Source organism: Condylostylus longicornis, unplaced genomic scaffold, assembly GCF_029603195.1.
Source record: "Condylostylus longicornis isolate FDR11 unplaced genomic scaffold, ASM2960319v2 ptg000048l, whole genome shotgun sequence".
Lineage (NCBI taxonomy): Eukaryota > Metazoa > Arthropoda > Insecta > Diptera > Dolichopodidae > Condylostylus > Condylostylus longicornis.
The window spans coordinates 8,129,391-8,140,889 of NW_026578017.1; the positions used below are offsets into that span (position 1 = coordinate 8,129,391).

The 11,499-nt window shown below is 25.3% G+C and overlaps 1 protein-coding gene across 3 annotated transcripts in view; it reads right to left on the bottom strand.

Moving 5' to 3' along the window:
- LOC129610922 (zwei Ig domain protein zig-8) overlaps positions 1-11,237 on the bottom strand; it is a 94,538-nt gene extending 83,301 nt beyond the window's left edge. For all 3 annotated transcript variants that reach the window (XM_055523741.1, XM_055523742.1, XM_055523740.1), the window contains exon 1: positions 11,119-11,237. In XM_055523741.1, the coding sequence (XP_055379716.1) occupies positions 11,119-11,196 (78 nt within the window). In that variant the 5' untranslated portion in view covers positions 11,197-11,237. The remainder of the gene's footprint in view (positions 1-11,118) is intronic.
- Positions 11,238-11,499: the final 262 nt, after the last annotated feature.

The following is an 11,499-nucleotide window of genomic DNA, read 5'->3' on the forward strand; positions in this document are numbered from 1 at the left end:
ATAATATGCATGTTTTAAATTAGTCAGGGTAATTTTCAATTTCGTGAGAATCAAATACAAACACACTTTCCCAAAATTTTCAAGTAGGCGAGTACATAATTTTTATTTGAAAATTCAAATTCTCGTATATAATCAAAAACTCTCGAAAATTCAAATAGTTTTGCCTTAATTCTCTTTAATAATATAAAAGAATTTATATTGAAATTTGTTTGAAAATACGCTAAATTTGTAAACTTATTTTCGTCACAGCAAAATTTAGCCAATAAGGTTAATATGTTTATGCTTCAAACTTTAGAATCATCGAAAATATTTTTGCAAGCTTCAAACAAGTATTTTACTTGCATAATATAAGACTTTGATTTTTTACCATAATAAAGTAATACCGTATTAGATTAGTTACCAATAGACTTATCGGATATGTGAATACTTAATACAAACCAAAGTAAGTATTTCGAAAATTTTGCATTTAACAAGTCGTTCGAAAGTGAATGTGCCTGATATCAACTATCAAGGAAAATACTGTGTGGCTATACTGTTTTGTATCACCGAGGTAGAAAAAGTTCGCGCACTACTATTTGTGAAGTATATGAATATTAATAGGTCGACAAAATGTTCTGCATTGCTATTTATGAAGGATTGAGGATATTTTTTAAAATAAGAATCGCTACATAAAATTTTAAACTTCTAGCAACTAAATTACGAAGGTCTCGTAAAATTTTTTTCCCCTTGGAAATATTGGATAAAATTTCAGAAATTTAGATTTTTTATTGCTTTTGTGTACTAAAGCAAGTTCAAGTTTTTCAACTGGACTTCAGTAAATACTCTAAAGATTTGTGAGTGTATAACAAAATATTGCAGTTCAAAAATAAACAAACGAAAACTCTATGGTGGAATGTGTTATACAAAGTGAATAGTATGGCTGTTTTTACCAGAATAGCAGATTCAAAGATACACATAAATGCGCAGATTTCAATTTTCTCCAAAATGAAACGACATTTATTTTCTATGTTTCTATATTCAAATTCATAAGACAAAATTTGTTCCGCCTATGCTTAAAAAATTGGTCCCAACACTGCAAAACAAACAAAAACGGAAATAATTTTTAAAAATATTTTTCATTTCGTTTCGTTTCCTTTTCGTTCTGCGTTTTTGTTTTTTTTTTTTTACTGCAAATAATTATTCTTGGATTTATTTTTATTCTTTTTAATTTTATTTTATAATTAAAATTCTTGTATTATTCGTATAATAAATTAAAATGTTCATATACCAAAAAAAAAAGGAAAAACCAAATGGAAAATAGAAAAATTTATTTTTCGCGTAAGGTCCTTTTTTTTTAATAATTCTTTACTGTACTCTATTTTGCATAATTAAGTTTGTTGAGGACAATTTGTTAATGAGAGGCATTAACTTTAACTCTATATATGTACATATACATATATGTATATAAGAAAAACAAATAACGAAAAAAATTAGAAATTAATATACAAAATATAAAAACACACACAATTTCATACATGAATAGTAAATAAAAAGAGAAAATCCAAATGTCCACTCGTAAAAAAAGTGTCCTTAAATTGAAAGAAAAAGGAAATTATTTAAAAATATAATTTAAAAGAAATTATGCTACGCGTGTTTTTGCAACTCAAACTATTTTTAAGAATAAGAAATTTCTACACATATATATGTATACAAGTATTTAACGAAGAGTCCTTTTTTTCACTAGAAATATCCTTACTTTTTTTTTTATTCTTATCTATTTAATATTAGAGTCAGATATGTACCCATAATTGTATCATAACACCCACGATTGTATCATTAGAGACACCTACACATTTTTTTCATTATTTTATTAGACTAAGCACCGCAAATTTTACGTCATGAAACCAACATTGTTTGGATTCAATTGATTAAAGATAAACCTGTTGTAACATGACCTTTAAGCTTATCTAGTGGAATTTGTGAACTGGTGTTTACATATTTAGCAATAGAAAAAAATGTTTGTTTAAAAATTTCTTGTTTCAATAACGAAAATCAATTATATTTCAAGGTTCATTAAGTGGCAAGTATATCACATAAAGAGTAGGTTTATTTTGGTATCATTTTATTTGCAACTGACTTCAATTTATTCTGCCTACTTTCTTTTATGATATAGCAATAGCATAAAAATTCGCTGTTTATTGTTTTGTCACTGGGACTAGTTCAAGTTAGATTTTTTTTGATAATATGATTTTAAAATTTAAAAATTTTAAGGTAAGTTCACAGAAGAGTAATGAAAAAAAAATTGGTCATAGTTAGTTATACATGATACAAGGGGTTTTTATTTTCAGGTTTTAAGGTTTAGTGAACCCCATTTAAACTTTGAGAGGTCTTATAAAATATAGACACTTGATTTTTCCATTTAAAAATTTCCGCACAATTAAACTTCGATTGAGTACAAGAGGTATACTAATCAGTCAGAAAGGTATTGCATGCTTTTATTAAAGATATCTGAAGTGTCTTTAGTTACGGAACAAGTAGTGTATTATCATTCCTTGACCTTCTTTTTCTCATTCCAAACTAACGATTTTCTGTTCCTCTTTTTCTTAGATTTAGAATGGCTCTTTTTTAAAGATAATTCTTGTGACAGAACCTTTTCAGTTTGTTGTTTTTATTTTTTTTTTCCATTTCAAGGACAAAGGATACTTTTTTGTTTTATTTTAATATTATGTTTTATTATTTTTGTTTCTTCTTCTACTTATTATTTGCATTTGGATCATTTATTTAATGGAAAATATAGCCAAAAGCTTTATATTTTATTATTCCGTTTCTATCTACATCTACAAATACAAACTAGTGCCTATCTTACATAATATTTTCATATCATAGTCAAAAAAGCCTATCTATCCTTTGTCATTATGAGTTGTCAAAAAAAAAAAAAAACAAAAAAATTTTGATTTTATTTTTTATATACCAAAAATAAGTCACAAAATCGTAAAATAAACAAAAAAAAAAAATCATAAAATATTATAAGAAGAATTTGGCGCTATTTACTGTTCTAAAACAGTAAATATGAATGTGTTTTGGTTGTATGTAAATTGTACGTAGAAAATTTGTAAAAATTTTGATGATTTGCGCATTTTTACGATTTTCAACGCATTCTATTTTGAAGCATTGAGAATGGTTGTAAATAATGATTGGAACAGCACATAAACAGAAGTATTAAATAGGATTCGTTTCATATTTTGTGATACTTTGTTCCTAAGTTGATTTTGACTTGAATATTTTTGCCATTTTTTTGTTTTGTCTACAAAGCTTTGGTATCAATTCCATGTTAACACTTTATTTGGAAAATACATATATCGAAATTAAATTTGAGGTTTATGTTCTGTTATTTAAAAACTTTATTTAAAAATTCTTTAATAGCAACAAAAAATTTTAAATTGAGCTAATTTAGTATAGCCGAAACTTTCGTTGAGCGAATTTAATTGAAAGAAATTTATATTTCTCATATTGATGGTTAACATCCTTCTTAATTTCGGATTTCTCCCTCGGCATTTGATTACGAATTTTTTAGTACAACTTTCTCATATTTTGAAAATTTATTAACTAATGAAATTTTGATTGTATTCTGACATTAAACGCTTTAAAATAATTTTTTTATTACTTTGAAATTTTTTTTATCATAAAATTTTTTGAAGTAAACAATAAACAGGGTAATTTTTTTAATGAAAATTGTAAATTGTCTTAGATTTGAAAATTATGTTTTCCTTAAAGTAAGTAACAAACAAATATTTACTTAGAAACTCAAATATTTAAATTATTATTGTAATGTAGTTGTGGATAAAAAGTGAAATTCAGGAAGAAATTATAACCAGGAAGAGAATAGATGTAGTCAACTATGTTAACTCTATGACACCCGCACGAATAAATGAGTTTAAATAATTAACATATACAGTTTCATACAACCTCTTGGTTTTATATGCATATAATGCTATTTTATACATATTTTATACATTTATGGCAGTAACCATATGAATCCATACAATCTAAAAGAGTTTTAGGACTAACTGAAAATAATGACCACATGACCACATTCGTTTGTTCAAAATTTCCCTTTTGTAGCTTTAGCATCTAGTTTTTGAGCTATAATCAAAAAACTTATGAACAGCTACCATGAAGAGCCAAGCAATTTCAATGTGTTTTATCGAACAAAATGGTCTAATAAGAAATTCGCTTGTGTGAAATTTCAATACCATCAATTCTGAGATACATTCAAATAAATTTTGTAGTTATATGGCACATACTCGAATGAGCACCTCGATCATATCCAATTTAAATGGGGCTAATTTTTTTTTGAGCTATCGTTGGGACGGACGGACGGACAAACGAACAGAGAAAATTAAATCAACGCTCTTCAAAAACATATACTTGAGCCTATATCTCAGCTCATTATTTCTTAGCGTTACAAATCATAAGGTAAATTTGTAGTACTATCAAAAGTTATTTTGCATTTTGTTAAAATAAGGGAAAGTGATACATGTTCTACGTTTGTGAGTTGAAAATTTAAAATTTGTTGTTCTATTTCTATAAGTAAAATTTGTTAAAAACAGTGGAAATTATATATTTTAGTGAATTTTAATAAAGCGTAAACTAAAGGGTTCCAATTTCTCGCCTTTTCAATAAGAATCAAATTTAATAGTTATGTTTTACTGCTATACGTGCTAACACAATTTCGACAGAGAAAAAACATTTCATTTAATAATATACTGTTAATTTTAATTTCCTTACAATTTTAATATATGTACATACGAAATACCAATAATTTTTATTCTGAACAAGCAAAGCATAAAATATTAAAACTTAAAACTGCGGTGGTCATTATTATTATATCAGGCGATTCCAAAGAACGCGCATTTCAAAACTGTAGCAGTTGTGACGACTTTTCTTACAATTTGAAGAATGTAACCTTATAGTTTTTTAATAAAAAATAGTTCAGTAATATTACAGGATTAAAATAAAGCTATAAATGCAATTTTTATGTTCAGAAATTAGTTCAATTCGGAAAATAAAATTAAAATTTATGTTTAACCATGAATGAGTACATGAGAACAAAAATTAGAGTTTATAACAATAATTAACGAGAACAGTAGTTTGTCTTAACTAAACCAAAATTAAAAGAACTTTCAAAGTATCTAAATTTTGAAATTACCTTAGGATCCCTATAAAATGCAATTTATAATTCCAATAATGTCAAACAAACTTTATTTAAGAAATAATAAAATAAAATACAAAAAAAAAGAAAATATAAACAAAGAACAAAATTATTCAACACCAATTTCCACTTTTACCATTTCCCTTCATTTTTAATTTCGCCTTGAGGTCCTTAATTTCATTTCATTTTAAATTCTCTTTCTTTTTTTGTTTTTTTTTACTTTGTCCTTGTTCTTGCATTTTTTTTTTTTGTAATAAGATAAAATAATAATAAAAAATGTGCACAATTCAACCCAGTTTCATTTCTTTTAATTTAAAATTTAACCAGAAAAATAAATTTTCGCCATTTTATCTACGAGCAGATCCTTTTAAAATGAGCTAAGATTATAAGTAGCACATAGAGTTTTTGCTTTTCTTTTATTATAATAAAAACTTGATAAGCAAGCGAAAATAAAAAACGAAAACAAAAAACAGAAATGAAAGTACAAGAAGAGTTGAAGAAATTTCTAATACTTGTGTAAGGTTCGCGACTGGTTTCTTTATAGTTTATGACAATTTTTTTTAACATATACCATATTCACACGGGCAACAGAAAAAGCCTATGTTTCAATTAGATTTTTTGTTTCTGGAATGTTTCTCTGAATAAAATTATTAAACATAGTACGGGTTATTCTAGCATGAATTTTATTGAAATGGTGATATTAATAAGTACGGGTTTTGTAATATGTGTGATAAATTTTCTGTAACCCTTTATTCTCTTCCATTTCATTTACTTTAGGTTTAGAACATTTTGAACAAAGTTTGATAAATCAATTTCCACAACTTCCTTCTTTTTACGTACATTTTTGATATTTTGTGGGAGATCAATTATTCTAGATAAAAAAAAACTATTTCCATTATAGCTCTAGTCAAAAAATTATAGTTTCGAAACTATAAACAATCTAAAAAAAATATCAATATTATTCCTTTTGATTTATGATCACATCCAAGATGAATGCGACAAGAGAACGTACCAAGTAATGCGGTAGTAAAAAAATAGTTTAAAAATTAAAACCCAATATTTAAACTTGTTCAAGAGAAATGTGTCACACTGTCACAAACAATTTTGTTAGCCCCATTGATTTCGTAAAATATTGTTGTCAGTCTGAAACATATATCGCACTGGAATTACTTATTTGGTAAAACGTGGCCACTTTCGTTACTTTTAAAGTGAAGCCTTCGAGACTAGTGAAAATGAAATTTGCAGTTAACCCCAACTGTCCATTATGTTTTAATGAAAAACGAGCTCAGTTAAAGTTAGTATTGTCTAAGAGATATTTGCCATTTTGTTACAGACTTACGTAAGCAACTTGAAATGTTCCAAACAGTCTCATAATTTCAATTCTATGTTTTGGCCTTTTTGTTACTTACCAAAAAAGCCTTTGTTTTTTAGTGTAAAAAATTACAGTTATCCGAACGTTAAACAAATAAATTTCGCAATTTTCTCGTAAAATTTGTATTTCTACATAATTTTTCCAAATTGTTTTTTTTTCGCAGGATGTACATTTTTCCGTAAATAAAGCAGAGAATTTAAAAAAATAAACTAAAATTCATTTTCACTTTTTTTATTGTTATTGTTCGTTCCTCTGCATTAGGGAATTCGGAATTGGAATATCATAGTCGATTTTGTTTGCCGTACCTATAAGATTTGCAGCAGGTGTGGTGTAATTTCAAAAAAAAAAAACAAAACAAAATTTAGAAAAAACAAGAAAAACAAAGTAAAATCCCAATGTTGTAGTAATATTACAGGTGAAAATCTTTATAAAAGAAAAAAAAATCATAAAATTGAAAGAAAAACAAAAAAAAAAACACTGACGTATTCACGAAAGTAAATAAAGAGACAAATTTAACACGCGAGAAAATATAAAATTGCGACATATGAGAAGTGAAATACGACGACAGGAAGTTACCGTTTCTTAGCGTTTTTAGTTTTTGTTTTTTGAAATTTATCTTTAGTATGTGTTTGTATATAATGTGCTTCTTTTCTTTCTTTTTATTTAAGATAGAAATTTTGAGCAAAATTACAAAGCATGCAGTTATATACAGCATACCTTACTGTAATGTAAAAAAATTAAAAGGAATCAAATTTATTTTTTTTTCGTATACAGGAAAAATAGAATTGTTTCTTTCCCTTTGACTAACGGTGCATGAATATTTACAATAAAAATGTATAGTTATAAACTATAACTGTAAAAATATCACATACCTACAAATAAAGTTCTAAAATGACTTTTTGTACACATACAAAAGTTTTTAGCTTTTCCTCATGTTTTTCGTATTTGTTTTCCCTTTATACTCGGAATACAAAACAGCATTTTGTTTTCATTTCAATACTCTCTTATTCCTTTCTATAAGGATCAAATTTTAAGGATTGGATAATATGAGAATGTTGTGTCACTTATTTTACACTAAAAGCGCAAAAGGGTTGTCAAATTCCAACAAAAAAAAAAATCTTATTTTATGAGCATACTTTGTTTTTGTTTAAAAAATTAACAAAATTAAGAATTTGGGATTGTACCATCAAAAATAAAAGAGCCTTTAAGAATCAAATTTTATTGTTAAAAATATTTTATTTAAAGGTAGAGAGCATAATGATAAAGACAAAAAATACAAAGGATTTCCTGTGAGTTTCCCAAAAAAAAAAAAATTTTAAACCGTACATTGAAATATTAATGAAAATTTGTGTTTTAAATTTTTGTGTAAATTATCGAACTTTTTAAAATACAAAACTTTTAGTTAAAAATTTTAATTTGTTTCTATTTTTTTACCACAGAACGGTATTAGTTCCAGAATAAAATTAATTTGTTTCCACTCTGGTCAGAGACAAACTTTTTTCTCTTTTAAACCTAAATGCACTTTCAAATGTTCAACACAAGTGGCATAAATTAGGCACATACGATTATTACAGACCTTTTTTTGAATTCGTATCTATTTATTAAATACCTCAAGAGGCTTTGTAAATGAGACACGAATTTTGGTACACTCCGGAAACGTACATTAAAAATAATTATATCCATAAATCTTAGAGACTCTACCGCTTTAAAATCGCATAAAAAGCTAAATTTTTTATGAAAATAAAAGTTAAAATTTTTTGTTGTTCGTAATTTTTAAGTTAGTTAGAGCGCTCCGAATTCCTTCCAATTTATAATTTCAATTTTCAGCGATTTAATAATAATAATAATAAACTGATCTAATTAAAAAGCCTCATTGAAATTTTGATACGAAATTATAAAATTTCTGAGCATATTATTTTGATTTGACAACTCTAACAAAAAATAAAAATACGAAAAAAAAATTTTTATCCTAAAAAACCTGGTATTTGAATTTCGTAAGAAAAAAAAAAATCGTGATTATAGATCCAATTCGAAACTACCGAAAGAACAATAAAAATTTTTTTAGGTTTTTTCTCTTTTCATAATGCATTGAAATTGATATGAGGAAAAAACGGAAAATTTTTTACAATTTAATATAATTATTTTCATATAAATATAAAAACGATAACAAGGATGAATAGGCACCACCAAAATACAATATGTACACAAAATGGTATATTTTGTAGGATCAAGGGGAAATTTATTATCAAATTGAAAAAAGAAGTAAAAGAAAATTTAAATTTTAAAATTTGCCTACGTGTCGTAAAACATAAATTCGATTCCGTACAGACTGAATAAGCACATATTTTTATAATAGATTTTTGCACAACTTTCCACAAATCAGTATAAATCGAAAATCATTTCAAATTAAACAAAACTGTAAAATAATGTTGGATAGATAAACAATGAGTTCGATGATGGGGCTTACAAAATTGAATAGAACAAAATGAAAGAGCAAGTTTTTTTCTAATAACATTTTTCTTTAAATTTAAATACAAATTTTAAATACAACTTTTCAAAAACTGCATAAATTGAACTTTTTTTTAATCAAACCAAATATTTCAACGCTTACGCTTGCATAAAACCTTCTAGAACAAGTTATTGAATAAGTAAGAATAATTTTCATGTATTTATTAACTGCAATCCTATATATATAGCAATATATGCTTCCGAATTGTTTGAAAATGTTTGAATCAGTAACAGCAAAAACAATAAGTTTATGCCCACTTAATCGAATTTTGCACCATAGAGAAAGGAATCTTAATAATTTCCTACCAATAAGCACGCACATTCGAAGGACTAAAGATAAGTTCTTTAAGATTACAATCGTTATAGGAAAATATCAAAAGACCATAATTTTTTTATAAAATATATTTTTCTTTTTTTAAACCTTAACATAAAAATTTAAGAAATTTTTGGAAATTTTCACCTACACCAAATAATTCCTGAGACAACAATTTATTTGTCACACCTACTATCGTTCTTTTTTTCCTTATATGTACATACATATTTCTTTTGAAACACATGTTTTACAAATTTACATATTTAAAATAAATTTAATATAATCACGATTGTTTCATATTTCATTATAAATTATGTATGTGTAGGTAAGTATATTTTGTATACCATAAAAAATAAAACATTTTGTATTATTTTATTTTTTTGTTTTAAATTTAAATTAAAAAGTTTTAAATTCTCTTAGGTACAAAGTAAACATAAAATAAATTGATAAATTTAGCGTAAAAATAAAATTAAATTTCTATAAATAATGTCAGAGAAGATTAACATTGCTATTATTTTAAAATACAACAGAAACAAAATTAATTTTCCATGATTTTCCAAAAAAAAAAAATTTTTATTTGAAATTCATGAAATATAATAAGAAAAGCATTTATTATAATGACATTTTTTAAAATAATTAATGTCACAAGCTCAATTTCAGATATTATAATGATGTGCACACAATGAGAGTGTATGGGAGAGATAACATAGGTGAATTGAAATTTTCTTTTTTGAAAGAATTTTAAATACAAAACCTTAAGATTAATAACTTTGTAGATGATTCACCAGAATAGACTCGAAATAGGGTTTTGTTAAATTTTCAAACTTAATGTATGGTACAATTCGATTCTCAACTCAACACTAATATTCGTGTCTTAATCCAAAATACGTCTTTTTGATAATTACCAATTTATTTCATAATAATGTTAAATAATTAAAAAATAAAAAGTGATTAAATTTACTGATAGGTTTCACTAAAAAAATGCAATGTTTAAAGTAGGTAAACTTTTAAACTGGAATAATTAAACTAAGTATACTTTTTTAGTTGTTCAAAACATGCTTCTATGACGCTAAAGTCCAAATCCCACCCTATTATTGACGCAAAATATTAAAATTTAGAATATTAATTTTCCAGCAATTTGATATAATCATGAACAAGAGAAAATCACAGTTTTTAATGTTATCCAATAAAATTAAATACCGCATCCTGTGATTTAAAAATTCTTATCAAAATCTAGAAAAATTAGAAACGAAAACAAAAGAAAGCACTGAACTTTAAAAGTAAATTTTCGCTTCTTACCGCATCGAAAATTTATTTGCATTTGTATGTACCGGTCGATAACTATATGTATGTATTACACGTGTAAATACTTAATTTTTTTGCATTTCAAAGGTGTACACACATTATATAATATAAAATAAATTTTTAACCATGGGGTCATTAAAAAAATTCTAATGTTAAACATAAAAATTAACTGTAAATCGAGATTTTTATGTATGTAAAAAAAAGAGTGAAGAAGCAAGGGTATAGAAAACAATATGAAAAAAAATCACTTCTCCCATTTCCTTTCACTTCTATTAAACTTTCTCTCTTACACCATTATACACGATTATTTCCACTTCGTACGATTTTATTTTATTTTAATCCCCTCTACTATTACTAAATTATTTATACTTGCCAAAATTCTCTTACGATCAAATTTATAATAACATAAGTATGGCATATTAAACTTACTTCACTATCTTCGAAGGCAGGTGAATCACTTGAATCTAAATTGTTATCCGTTTTTTGATTAGCTCCACCAGCGCTCATCCATAATTTTTTCCAATCGCTATCTGTCAGTATTGATTTTTGATCTGAAAATAAAAACAAACAAAATAAAATAATTGAAATTGAGTAAAATGAAAATGAATTTAGAATATAAAATTTTATTATTATATCGAGATGAAGCAAAAACAGATTGGTTTATGGAAATATTTAGAGAAAAAATCGTATATTTTATTTTATGTACCTATGTATATAACACAGTCTTATGGAGAAGTAAAAATCTCAGTTAAAATGAAAATCAGAAATAAAGTGGAAACAAATAAACCAAATAAAACATTTAAAAAAAAA